Here is a 14,317-nt window from a genome sequence, read left to right as displayed (position 1 = left end):
CACACAGCCGGCCTCCCCTTCTCACACAGCCGGCCTCCCCTTCTCACACCACACACAGCCTGTCTCCCCTTCTCACACAGCCGGCCTCACCTTCTCACACCGCACACAGCCTGTCTCCCCCTTCTCACACAGCCGGACTCCCCTTCTCACACCGCACACAGCCTGTCTCCCCTTCTCACCCAGCCGGACTCCCCTTCTCACACAGCCGGCCTCCCCTTCTCACACCGGACATAGCCTGTCTCCCCTTCTCACACCGGACACAGCCGGCCTCCCCTTCTCACACCGGACACAGCCGGACTCCCCTTCTAACACCGCACACAGCCTGTCTCCCCTTCTCACACAGCCGGCCTCCCCTTCTCACACCGCACACAGCCGGCCTCCCCTTCTCACACAGCCGGCCTCCCCTTCTCACACCGCACACAGCCGGACTCCCATTCTCACACCACACACAGCCGGCCTCCTCTTCTCACACCTCACACAGCCAGCCTCCCCTTCTCACACAGCCGGCATCCTCTTCTCACACCGCACACAGCCGGCCTCCCCTTCTCACACCGCACACAGCCGGCCTCCCCTTCTCACACCGCACACAGCCGGCCTCCCCTTCTCACACCGCACACAGCCGGCCTCCCCTTCTCACACCTCACACAGCCGGCCTCCCGTTATCACACCGGACACAGCCGGCCTCCCCTTCTCACACCTCACACAGCCGGCCTCCCCTTCTCACACAGCCGGCATCCTCTTCTCACACCGCACACAGCCGGCCTCCCCTTCTCACACCTCACACAGCCGGCATCCTCTTCTCACACCGCACACAGCCGGCCTCCCCATCTCACACCACACACAGCCGGCCTCCCCTTCTCACACCTCACACAGCCGGCCTCCCCTTCTCACACCTCACACAGCCGGCCTCCCCTTCTCACACCGGACACAGCCGGCCTCCCCTTCTCACACCGGACACAGCCGGCATCCTCTTCTCACACTGGACACAGCCGGCCTCCCCTTCTCACACCTCACACAGCCGGCCTCCCCTTCTCACACAGCCGGCCTCCCCTTCTCACACCGGACACAGCCGGCCTCCCCTTCTCACACCGGACACAGCCGGCCTCCCCTTCTCACACCGCACACAGCCGGCCTCCCCTTCTCACACCGGACACAGCCGGCCTCCCCTTCTCACACCTCACACAGCCGGCCTCCCCTTCTCACACCGGACACAGCCGGCCTCCCCTTCTCACACCGCACACAGCCGGCCTCCCCTTCTCACACCTCACACAGCCGGCCTCCCCTTATCACACCGCACACAGCCGGCCTCCCCTTATCACACCGCACACAGCCGGACTCCCCTTCTCACACCGGACACCGCCGGCTTCCCCTTCTCACACCGCACACAGCCGGCCTCCCCTTCTCACACCTCACACAGCCGGCCTCCCCTTCTCACACCGCACACAGCCGGCCTCCCCTTCTCACACCGCACATAGCCGGCCTCCCCTTCTCACACAGCCGGCCTCCCCTTCTCACACCGCACACAGCCTGTCTCCCCTTCTCACACCGCACACAGCTGGCCTCCCCTTCTCACACAGCCGGCATCCTCTTCTCACACCGCACACAGCCTGTCTCCCCTTCTCACACCGCACACAGCCTGTCTCCCCTTCTCACACCGCACACAGCCGGCCTCCCCTTCTCACACAGCCGGCATCCTCTTCTCACACCGCACACAGCCTGTCTCCCCTTCTCACACCTCACACAGCCGGCCTCCTCTTCTCACACCGGACACAGCCGGCCTCCCCTTCTAACACCGCACACAGCCGGCCTCCCCTTATCACACCTCACACAGCCGGCCTCCCCTTCTCACACCTCACACAGCCGGCCTCCCCTTCTCACACCGCACACAGCCGGCCTCCCCTTCTCACACCGCACACAGCCGGCCTCCTCTTCTCACACCGGACACAGCTGGCCTCCCCTTCTCACACCTCACACAGCCGGCCTCCCCTTCTCACACCGGACACAGCCGGCCTCCCCTTCTCACACCGCACACAGCCGGCCTCCCCTTCTCACACCGCACACAGCCGGCCTCCCCTTCTCACACCTCACACAGCCGGCCTCCCCTTATCACACCGCACACAGCCGGCCTCCCCTTCTCACACCGCACACAGCCGGCCTCCCCTTCTCACACCGCACACAGCCTGTCTCCCCTTCTCACACCGCACACAGCCTGTCTCCCCTTCTCACACAGCCGGCCTCCCCTTCTCACACAGCCGGCCTCCCCTTCTCACACAGCCGGCCTCCCCTTCTCACACCTCACACAGCCGGCCTCCCCTTCTCACACCGCACACAGCCGGCCTCCCCTTCTTACACAGCCGGCCTCCCCTTCTCACACCTCACACAGCCGGCCTCCCCTTCTCACACCGCACACAGCCGGACTCCCCTTCTCACCCCGCACACAGCCGGCCTCCTCTTCTCACACCGCACACAGCCGGCCTCCCCTTCTCACACCGCACACATCCGGCCTCCTCTTCTCACACCGCACACAGCCGGACTCCCCTTCTCACACCGCACACAGCCGGCCTCCTCTTCTCACACCGCACACAGCCGGCCTCCCCTTCTCACACCGGACACAGCCGGCCTCCCCTTCTCACACAGCCGGCATCCTCTTCTCACACCGCACACAGCCTGTCTCCCCTTCTCACACCGCACACAGCCTGTCTCCCCTTCTCACACCGCACACAGCCGGCCTCCCCTTCTCACACCGCACACAGCCTGTCTCCCCTTCTCACACCTCACACAGCCGGCCTCCCCTTCTCACACCGGACACAGCCGGCCTCCCCTTATCACACCTCACACAGCCGGCCTCGCCTTCTCACACCTCACACAGCCGGCCTCCCCTTCTCACACCGCACACAGCCGGCCTCCCCTTCTCACACCGCACACAGCCGGCCTCCTCTTCTCACACCGGACACAGCTGGCCTCCCCTTCTCACACCTCACACAGCCGGCCTCCCCTTCTCACACCGCACACAGCCGGCCTCCCCTTCTCACACCGCACACAGCCGGCCTCCCCTTCTCACACCGCACACAGCCGGCCTCCCCTTCTCACACCGCACACAGCCGGCCTCCCCTTATCACACCGCACACAGCCTGTCTCCCCTTCTCACACAGCCGGCCTCCCCTTCTCACACAGCCGGCCTCCCCTTCTCACACAGCCGGCCTCCCCTTCTCACACCTCACACAGCCGGCCTCCCCTTCTCACACAGCCGGCCTCCCCTTCTCACACCTCACACAGCCGGCCTCCCCTTCTCACACCGCACACAGCCGGACTCCCCTTCTCACCCCGCACACAGCCGGCCTCCTCTTCTCACACCGCACACAGCCGGCCTCCCCTTCTCACACTGCACACATCCGGCCTCCCCTTATCACACCGCACACAGCCGGCCTCCCCTTCTCACACCGCACACAGCCGGCCTCCCCTTATCACACCGCACACAGCCGGCCTCCCCTTCTCACACAGCCGGCCTCCCCTTCTCACACAGCCGGCCTCCCCTTCTCACACAGCCGGCCTCCCCTTCTCACACCTCACACAGCCGGCCTCCCCTTCTCACACAGCCGGCCTCCCCTTCTCACACCTCACACAGCCGGCCTCCCCTTCTCACACAGCCGGCCTCCCCTTCTCACACCTCACACAGCCGGCCTCCCCTTCTCACACCGCACACAGCCGGCCTCCCCTTCTCACACAGCCGGCCTCCCCTTCTCACACCTCACACAGCCGGCCTCCCGTTCTCACACCGCACACAGCCGGACTCCCCTTCTCACCCTGCACACAGCCGGCCTCCTCTTCTCACACCGCACACAGCCGGCCTCCCCTTCTCACACCGCACACAGCCGGCCTCCTCTTCTCACACCGCACACAGCCGGACTCCCCTTCTCACACCGCACACAGCCGGCCTCCTCTTCTCACACCGCACACAGCCGGCCTCCTCTTCTCACACCTCACACAGCCGGACTCCCCTTCTCACACCGCACACAGCCGGCCTCCTCTTCTCACACCGCACACAGCCGGCCTCCCCTTCTCACACCGCACACAGCCGGCCTCCTCTTCTCACACCGCACACAGCCGGCCTCCCCTTCTCACACCGCACACAGCCGGCCTCCTCTTCTCACACTGCACACAGCCGGACTCCCCTTCTCTCACCTCACACAGCCGGCCTCCCCTTCTCACACCGCACACAGCCGGACTCCCCTTCTCACCCCGCACACAGCCGGACTCCCCTTCTCACCCCGCACACAGCCGGCCTCCTCTTCTCACACCGCACACAGCCGGCCTCCCCTTCTCACACCGCACACAGCCGGCCTCCCCTTATCACACCGCACACAGCCTGTCTCCCCTTCTCACACAGCCGGCCTCCCCTTCTCACACAGCCGGCCTCCCCTTCTCACACCTCACACAGCCGGCCTCACCTTCTCACACAGCCGGCCTCCCCTTCTCACACCTCACACAGCCGGCCTCCCCTTCTCACACCGCACACAGCCGGACTCCCCTTCTCACCCCGCACACAGCCGGCCTCCTCTTCTCACACCGCACACAGCCGGCCTCCCCTTCTCACACTGCACACATCCGGCCTCCCCTTATCACACCGCACACAGCCGGCCTCCCCTTCTCACACCGCACACAGCCGGCCTCCCCTTATCACACCGCACACAGCCTGTCTCCCCTTCTCACACAGCCGGCCTCCCCTTCTCACACAGCCGGCCTCCCCTTCTCACACAGCCGGCCTCCCCTTCTCACACCTCACACAGCCGGCCTCCCCTTCTCACACAGCCGGCCTCCCCTTCTCACACCTCACACAGCCGGCCTCCCCTTCTCACACAGCCGGCCTCCCCTTCTCACACCTCACACAGCCGGCCTCCCCTTCTCACACCGCACACAGCCGGCCTCCCCTTCTCACACAGCCGGCCTCCCCTTCTCACACCTCACACAGCCGGCCTCCCCTTCTCACACCGCACACAGCCGGACTCCCCTTCTCACCCCGCACACAGCCGGCCTCCTCTTCTCACACCGCACACAGCCGGCCTCCTCTTCTCACACCGCACACAGCCGGACTCCCCTTCTCACACCGCACACAGCCGGCCTCCTCTTCTCACACCGCACACAGCCGGCCTCCTCTTCTCACACCTCACACAGCCGGCCTCCCCTTCTCACACCGCACACAGCCGGCCTCCTCTTCTCACACCGCACACAGCCGGCCTCCCCTTCTCACACCGCACACAGCCGGCCTTCTCTTCTCACACCGCACACAGCCGGCCTCCCCTTCTCACACCGCACACAGCCGGCCTCCTCTTCTCACACCGCACACAGCCGGACTCCCCTTCTCACACCTCACACAGCCGGCCTCCCCTTCTCACACCGCACACAGCCGGACTCCCCTTCTCACACCTCACACAGCCGGCCTCCTCTTCTCACACCGCACACAGCCGGACTCCCCTTCTCACACCGCACACAGCCGGCCTCCCCTTCTCACACCGCACACAGCCGGCCTCCTCTTCTCACACCGCACACAGCCGGACTCCCCTTCTCACACCTCACACAGCCGGCCTCCCCTTCTCACACCGCACACAGCCGGCCTCCTCTTCTCACACCGCACACAGCAGGACTCCCCTTCTCACACCTCACACAGCCGGCCTCCCCTTCTCACACCGCACACAGCCGGACTCCCCTTCTCACCCCGCACACAGCCGGACTCCCCTTCTCACCCCGCACACAGCCGGCCTCCTCTTCTCACACCGCACACAGCCGGCCTCCCCTTCTCACACCGCACACATCCGGCCTCCTCTTCTCACACCGCACACAGCCGGTCTCCTCTTCTCACACCGCACACAGCCGGACTCCCCTTCTCACCCCGCACACAGCCGGACTCCCCTTCTCACCCCGCACACAGCCGGCCTCCTCTTCTCACACCGCACACAGCCGGCCTCCCCTTCTCACACCGCACACATCCGGCCTCCTCTTCTCACACCGCACACAGCCGGTCTCCTCTTCTCACACCGCACACAGCCGGACTCCCCTTCTCACCCCGCACACAGCCGGACTCCCCTTCTCACCCCGCACACAGCCGGCCTCCTCTTCTCACACCGCACACAGCCGGCCTCCCCTTCTCACACCGCACACATCCGGCCTCCTCTTCTCACACCGCACACAGCCGGTCTCCTCTTCTCACACCGCACACAGCCGGCCTCCCCTTCTCACACCGCACACATCCGGCCTCCTCTTCTCACACCGCACACAGCCGGACTCCTCTTCTCACACAGCCGGCCTCCCCCTTTTACACCGCACACAGCCGGCCTCCCCTTCTCACACCGCACACAGCCGGACTCCCCTTCTCACACCGCACACAGCCGGCCTCCCCTTCTCACACCGCACACATCCGGCCTCCTCTTCTCACACCGCACACAGCCGGCCTCCCCTTCTCACACCGCACACATCCGGCCTCCTCTTCTCACACCGCACACAGCCGGACTCCTCTTCTCACACAGCCGGCCTCCCCCTTTTACACCGCACACAGCTGGCGCTGCCCTCCATCACTTTGCAGATAGCAGAAATTGAAAACAACGCGTCCGGGAGGCGCTAGGACCGCGCACCTTTAACCCCTTTCCCGCAGTGCGCAGGCGCACGCTCCTTATAATAAAGCGCCGTGTGTTATTCTAGGGGAGCGCTCGCCGTGCGGCACCGATGGCGTCTCCGAGGACCGTCACCATATTCGCTCTGTCAGCGGCGCTCGGACTTTTCTTTGTTTTTATGGGAACCATAAAGCTGACACCGAAACTCAGCAAGGATGCGTACAGCGAGATGGTAAGAAGGAGGCTGCGGTACCGCGCTAAGCATCTTCGTCCTGCACAGTGCTGCGGCTACAGAAAGGGCCGGACATCTCCGTGCTGCGCTGTCCTCCCCGGGTGTATTCATATTGACGGCCTGGGTGCGAGGCTTCACTTGAGAGACTGCGGGATGTATGGGGAGGAGGGCGACCTGATGGGCTGTGGGGTGTATGGGGAGGAGGGCGACCTGATGGGCTGCGGGATGTATGGGGAGGAGGGCGACCTGATGGGCTGCGGGATGTATGGGGAGGAGGGCGACCTGATGGGCTGCGGGATGTATGGGGAGTAGGGCGACCTGATGGGCTGCGGGATGTATGGGGAGGAGGGCGACCTGATGGGCTGCGGGATGTATGGGGAGGAGGGCGACCTGATGGGCTGCGGGATGTATGGGGAGGAAGGCGACCTGATGGGCTGTGGGCTATATGGGGAGGAGGGCGACCTGATGGGCTGCGGGATGTATGGGGAGGAGGGCGACCTGATGGGCCGTGGGCTATATGGGGAGGAGGGCGACCTGATGGGCTGCGGGATGTATGGGGAGGAGGGAGACCTGATGGGCTGCGGGATGTATGTGGAGGAGGGCGACCTGATGGGCTGTGGGGTGTATGGGGAGGAAGGCGACCTGATGGGCTGTGGGGTGTATGGGGAGGAGGGCGACCTCATGGACTGCGGCTGCGGGGTGTATGGGGAGGAGGGCGACCTGATGGACTGCGGGGTGTATGGGGAGGAGGGCGACCTCATGGGCTGTGGGGTGTATGGGGAGGAGGGCGACCTGATGGGCCGTGGGCTATATGGGGAGGAGGGCGACCTGATGGGCTGCGGGATGTATGGGGAGGAGGGCGACCTCATGGACTGCGGCTGCGGGGTGTATGGGGAGGAGGGCGACCTGATGGGCCGTGGGCTATATGGGGAGGAGGGCGACCTGATGGGCTGTGGGGTGTATGGGGAGGAGGGTGACCTCATGGACTGCGGCTGCGGGGTGTATGGGGAGGAGGGCGACCTGATGGACTGCGGGGTGTATGGGGAGGAGGGCGACCTCATGGGCTGCGGGGTGTATGGGGAGGAGGGCGACCTGATGGGCCGTGGGCTATATGGGGAGGAGGGCGACCTGATGGGCTGCGGGATGTATGGGGAGGAGGGCGACCTGATGGGCTGCGGGATGTATGGGGAGGAGGGCGACCTGATGGGCTGTGGGGTGTATGGGGAGGAAGGCGACCTGATGGGCTGTGGGGTGTATGGGGAGGAGGGCGACCTCATGGACTGCGGCTGCGGGGTGTATGGGGAGGAGGGCGACCTGATGGACTGCGGGGTGTATGGGGAGGAGGGCGACCTCATGGGCTGTGGGGTGTATGGGGAGGAAGGCGACCTGATGGGCTGTGGGGTGTATGGGGAGGAGGGCGACCTGATGGGCTGCGGGGTGTATGGGGAGGAGGGCGACCTGATGGGCTGCGGGGTGTATGGGGAGGAAGGCGACCTGATGGACTGCGGGGTGTATGGGGAGGAAGGCGACCTGATGGGCTGCGGGGTGTATGGGGAGGAGGGCGACCTGACGGACTGTGGGGTGTATGGGGAGGAGGGCGACCTGATGGGCTGCGGGGTGTATGGGGAGGAGGGCGACCTGATGGGCTGCGGCTGCGGGGTGTATGGGGAGGAGGGCGACCTCATGGGATGCGGGATGTATGGGGAGGCGGGCGACCTGATGGGCTGCGGCTGCGGGGTGTATGGGGAGGAGGGCGACCTGATGGGCTGCGGGGTGTATGGGGAGGAGGGCGACCTCATGGGCTGCGGGATGTATGGGGAGGAGGGCGACCTCATGGGCTGCGGGATGTATGGGGAGGAGGGCGACCTCATGGGCTGCGGGATGTATGGGGAGGAGGGCGACCTCATGGGCTGCGGGATGTATGGGGAGGAGGGCGACCTCATGGGCTGCGGGATGTATGGGGAGGAGGGCGACCTCATGGGCTGCGGGATGTATGGGGAGGAGGGCGACCTCATGGGCTGCGGGATGTATGGGGAGGAGGGCGACCTCATGGGCTGCGGGATGTATGGGGAGGAGGGCGACCTCATGGGCTGCGGGATGTATGGGGAGGAGGGCGACCTCATGGGCTGCGGCTGCGGGATGTATGGGGAGGAGGGCGACCTCATGGGCTGCGGGATGTATGGGGAGGAGGGCGACCTCATGGGCTGCGGCTGCGGGATGTATGGGGAGGAGGGTGACCTCATGGGCTGCGGGATGTATGGGGAGGAGGGCGACCTCATGGGCTGCGGCTGCGGGGTGTATGGGGAGGAGGGCGACCTGATGGACTGCGGGGTGTATGGGGAGGAGGGCGACCTGATGGGCTGCGGGGTGAATGGGGAGGCGGGCGACCTGATGGGCTGCGGGGTGTATGGGGAGGCGGGCGACCTGACGGGCTGCGGGGTGTATGGGGAGGAAGGCGACCTGATGGACTCCGGGGTGTATGGGGAGGCGGGCGACCTGACGGGCTGTGGGGTGTATGGGGAGGAGGGCGACCTGACAGGCCGCGGGTTATATGGGGAGGCGGGCGACCTGATGGACTGCGGGGTGTAGGGGGAGGAGGGCGACCTGATGGGCTGCGGGGTGTATGGGGAGGAGGGCGACCTGATGGGCTGCGGGGTGTATGGGGAGGCGGGCGACCTGATGGACTGCGGGGTGTATGGGGAGGAAGGCGACCTGATGGACTGCGGGGTGTATGGGGAGGAGGGCGACCTCATGGGCTGCGGGATGTATGGGGAGGAGGGCGACCTCATGGGCTGCGGGATGTATGGGGAGGAGGGCGACCTCATGGGCTGCGGGATGTATGGGGAGGAGGGCGACCTCATGGGCTGCGGGATGTATGGGGAGGCGGGCGACCTCATGGGCTGCGGGATGTATGGGGAGGCGGGCGACCTGACGAGCTGTGGGGTGCATGGGGAGGAAGGCGACCTGATGGACTGCGGGGTGTATGGGGAGGCGGGCGACCTGACGGGCCGTGGGGTGTATGGGGAGGAGGGCGACCTGACGGGCCGCGGGTTATATGGGGAGGAGGGCGACCTGATGGACTGCGGGGTGTATGGGGAGGCGGGCGACCTGATGGACTGCGGGGTGTATGGGGAGGAGGGCGACCTGATGGGCTGCGGGGTGTATGGGGAGGCGGGCGACCTGATGGACTGCGGGGTGTATGGGGAGGAGGGCGACCTGATGGACTGCGAGGTGTATGGGGAGGAGGGCGACCTGACGGGCCGCGGGTTATATGGGGAGGAGGGCGACCTGATGGACTGCGGGGTGTATGGGGAGGCGGGCGACCTGATGGACTGCGGGGTGTATGGGGAGGAGGGCGACCTGATGGGCTGCGGGGTGTATGGGGAGGCGGGCGACCTGATGGACTGCGGGGTGTATGGGGAGGAGGGCGACCTGATGGACTGCGAGGTGTATGGGGAGGAGGGCGACCTGACGGGCCGTGGGCTATATGGGGAGGAGGGCGACCTGATGGACTGCGGGGTGTATGGGGAGGAGGGCGACCTGATGGACTGCGGGGTGTATGGGGAGGAGGGCGACCTGATGGACTGCGAGGTGTATGGGGAGGAGGGCGACCTGACGGGCCGTGGGCTATATGGGGAGGAGGGCGACCTGACGGACTGCGGGGTGTATGGGGAGGAGGGCGACCTGATGGACTGCGGGGTGTATGGGGAGGCGGGCGACCTGATGGACTGCGGGATGTATGTGGAGGAGGGCGACCTCATGGGCTGCGGGATGTATGGGGAGGAGGGCGACCTCATGGGCTGTGGGGTGTATGGGGAGGAGGGCGACCTCATGGGCTGTGGGGTGTATGGGGAGGCGGGCGACCTGATGGACTGCGGGGTGTATGGGGAGGAGGGCGACCTGATGGACTGCGGGGTGTATGGGGAGGAGGGCGACCTGATGGACTGCGGGGTGTATGGGGAGGAGGGCGACCTGATGGACTGCGGGGTGTATGGGGAGGAGGGCGACCTGATGGACTGTGGGGTGTATGGGGAGGAGGGCGACCTGATGGACTGCGGGGTGTATGGGGAGGAGGGCGACCTGATGGACTGCGGGGTGTATGGGGAGGAGGGCGACCTGATGGACTGCGGGGTGTATGGGGAGGAGGGCGACCTGATGGACTGCGGGGTGTATGGGGAGGAGTGCGACCTCATGGGCTGCGGGATGTATGGGGAGGAGGGCGACCTCATGGGCTGCGGGATGTATGGGGAGGAGGGCGACCTCATGGGCGGCGGGATGTATGGGGAGGAGGGCGACCTCATGGGCTGCGGGATGTATGGGGAGGCGGGCGACCTGATGGGCTGCGGGGTGTATGGGGAGGAGGGCGACCTGTTGGGCTGCGGCTGCGGGGTGTATGGGGAGGAGGGCGACCTCATGGGCTGCGGCTGCAGGGTGTATGGGGAGGAGGGCGACCTCATGGGCTGCGGCTGCGGGGTGTATGGGGAGGAGGGCGACCTGATGGACTGCGGGGTGTATGGGGAGGAGGGCGACCTCATGGGCTGTGGGATGTATGGGGAGGCGGGCGACCTGATGGGCTGCGGGGTGTATGGGGAGGAGGGCGACCTGATGGACTGCGGGGTGTATGGGGAGGAGGGCGACCTCATGGGCTGCGGGATGTATGGGGAGGAGGGCGACCTGATGGACTGCGGGGTGTATGGGGAGTAGGGCGACCTGATGGACTGCGGGGTGTATGTGGAGGAGGGCGACCTGATGGGCTGCGGGGTGTATGGGGAGGAAGGCGACCTGATGGGCTGTGGGGTGTATGGGGAGGCGGGCGACCTGATGGGCTGCGGGGTGTATGGGGAGGCGGGCGACCTGATGGGCTGCGGGGTGTATGGGGAGGAAGGCGACCTGATGGACTGCGGGGTGTATGGGGAGGAAGGCGACCTGACGGGCTGCGGGGTGTATGGGGAGGAGGGCGACCTGACGGACTGTGGGGTGTATGGGGAGGAGGGCGACCTGATTGGCTGCGGGGTGTATGGGGAGGAGGGCGACCTGATGGGCTGCGGCTGCGGGGTGTATGGGGAGGAGGGCGACCTCATGGGCTGCGGGATGTATGGGGAGGCGGGCGACCTGATGGGCTGCGGCTGCGGGGTGTATGGGGAGGAGGGCGACCTGATGGACTGCGGGGTGTATGGGGAGGAGGGCGACCTCATGGGCTGCGGGATGTATGGGGAGGAGGGCGACCTCATGGGCTGCGGGGTGTATGGGGAGGAGGGCGACCTCATGGGCTGCGGGATGTATGGGGAGGAGGGCGACCTCATGGGCTGCGGGATGTATGGGGAGGAGGGCGACCTCATGGGCTGCTGGATGTATGGGGAGGAGGGCGACCTCATGGGCTGCGGGATGTATGGGGAGGAGGGCGACCTCATGGGCTGCGGGATGTATGGGGAGGAGGGCGACCTCATGGGCTGCGGGATGTATGGGGAGGAGGGCGACCTCATGGGCTGCGGCTGCGGGATGTATGGGGAGGAGGGTGACCTCATGGGCTGCGGGATGTATGGGGAGGAGGGCGACCTCATGGGCTGCGGCTGCGGGGTGTATGGGGAGGAGGGCGACCTGATGGACTGCGGGGTGTATGGGGAGGAGGGCGACCTGATGGGCTGCGGGGTGTATGGGGAGGCGGGCGACCTGATGGGCTGCGGGGTGTATGGGGAGGCGGGCGACCTGATGGGCTGCGGGGTGTATGGGGAGGCGGGCGACCTGATGGGCTGCGGGGTGTATGGGGAGGAGGGCGACCTGACAGGCCGCGGGTTATATGGGGAGGCGGGCGACCTGATGGACTGCGGGGTGTAGGGGGAGGCGGGCGACCTGACGGGCTGCGCGGTGTATGGGGAGGAAGGCGACCTGATGGACTGCGGGGTGTATGGGGAGGCGGGCGACCTGACGGGCCGTGGGGTGTATGGGGAGGAGGGCGACCTGACAGGCCGCGGGTTATATGGGGAGGCGGGCGACCTGATGGACTGCGGGGTGTAGAGGGAGGAGGGCGACCTGATGGGCTGCGGGGTGTAGGGGGAGGAGGGCGACCTGATGGGCTGCGGGGTGTATGGGGAGGAAGGCGACCTGATGGACTGCGGGGTGTATGGGGAGGAGGGCGACCTCATGGGCTGCGGGATGTATGGGGAGGAGGGCGACCTCATGGGCTGCGGGATGTATGGGGAGGAGGGCGACCTCATGGGCTGCGGGATGTATGGGGAGGAGGGCGACCTCATGGGCTGCGGGATGTATGGGGAGGAGGGCGACCTCATGGGCTGCGGGATGTTTGGGGAGGCGGGCGACCTGATGGGCTGCGGGGTGTATGGGGAGGAGGGTGACCTGATGGGCTGCGGGGTGTATGGGGAGGCGGGCGACCTGATGGGCTGCGGGGTGTATGGGGAGGCGGGCGACCTGACGGGCTGCGGGGTGCATGGGGAGGAAGGCGACCTGATGGACTGCGGGGTGTATGGGGAGGCGGGCGACCTGACGGGCTGTGGGGTGTATGGGGAGGAGGGCGACCTGACGGGCCGCGGGTTATATGGGGAGGAGGGCGACCTGATGGACTGCGGGGTGTATGGGGAGGCGGGCGACCTGATGGACTGCGGGGTGTATGGGGAGGAGGGCGACCTGATGGGCTGCGGGGTGTATGGGGAGGCGGGCGACCTGATGGACTGCGGGGTGTATGGGGAGGAGGACGACCTGACGGGCCGTGGGCTATATGGGGAGGAGGGCGACCTGATGGACTGCGGGGTGTATGGGGAGGAGGGCGACCTGATGGACTGCGGGGTGTATGGGGAGGCGGGCGACCTGATGGACTGCGGGGTGTATGGGGAGGAGGGCGACCTGACGGGCCATTGGGTATATGGGGAGGAGGGCGACCTGATGGACTGCGGGGTGTATGGGGAGGAGGGCGACCTGACGGGCCGTTGGGTATATGGGGAGGAGGGCGACCTGATGGGCTGCGGGTTGTATGGGGAGGAGGGCGACCTGATGGACTGCGGGCTGTATGGGGAGGAGGGCGACCTGATGGACTGCGGGCTGTTTGGGGAGGCGGGCGACCTGATGGACTGCGGGGTGTATGGGGAGGCGGGAGACCTGATGGACTGCGGGGTGTATGGGGAGGAGGGCGACCTGATGGGCTGCAGGGTGTATGGGGAGGAGGGCGTCCTGATGGGGTGTATGGGGAGGAGGGCGACCTGACGGGCCGTTGGGTATATGGGGAGGAGGGCGACCTGATGGGCTGCAGGGTGTATGGGGAGGAGGGCGACCTGATGGGCTGCAGGGTGTATGGGGAGGAGGGCGACCTGATGGGCTGCGGGGTGTATGGGGAGGAGGGCGACCTGATGGGCTGCGGGGTGTATAGGGAGGAGAGCGACCTGATGGGCTGCGGGGTGTATGGGGAGGAGGGCGACCTGATGGGCTGCGGGGTGTATGGGGAGGAGGGCGACCTGATGGGCTGCGGGGT

At 66.6% G+C, this 14,317-nt stretch overlaps 1 protein-coding gene across 1 annotated transcript in view; it reads left to right on the top strand.

Annotated features, from left to right (window-relative positions):
* The first annotated feature begins 6,447 nt into the window (after window positions 1-6,447).
* The window catches only part of TMEM35A (transmembrane protein 35A), a 32,991-nt gene continuing 25,121 nt past the window's right edge, over window positions 6,448-14,317 (top strand). Inside the window, exon 1 of the mRNA XM_073573090.1 lies at window positions 6,448-6,837. Within this exon, the coding sequence (XP_073429191.1) occupies window positions 6,718-6,837 (120 nt within the window). The 5' untranslated portion in view covers window positions 6,448-6,717. The remainder of the gene's footprint in view (window positions 6,838-14,317) is intronic.

The sequence above is a fragment of the Dendrobates tinctorius genome, unplaced genomic scaffold (genome assembly GCF_039654945.1).
Source record: "Dendrobates tinctorius isolate UK_male_01 unplaced genomic scaffold, ASM3965494v1 ptg000034l, whole genome shotgun sequence".
Taxonomy (NCBI): Eukaryota; Metazoa; Chordata; class Amphibia; order Anura; family Dendrobatidae; genus Dendrobates; species Dendrobates tinctorius.
The sequence above is the reverse complement of the archived record's forward strand: the minus strand, read 5'-3'. Positions and strand labels throughout refer to the sequence as shown.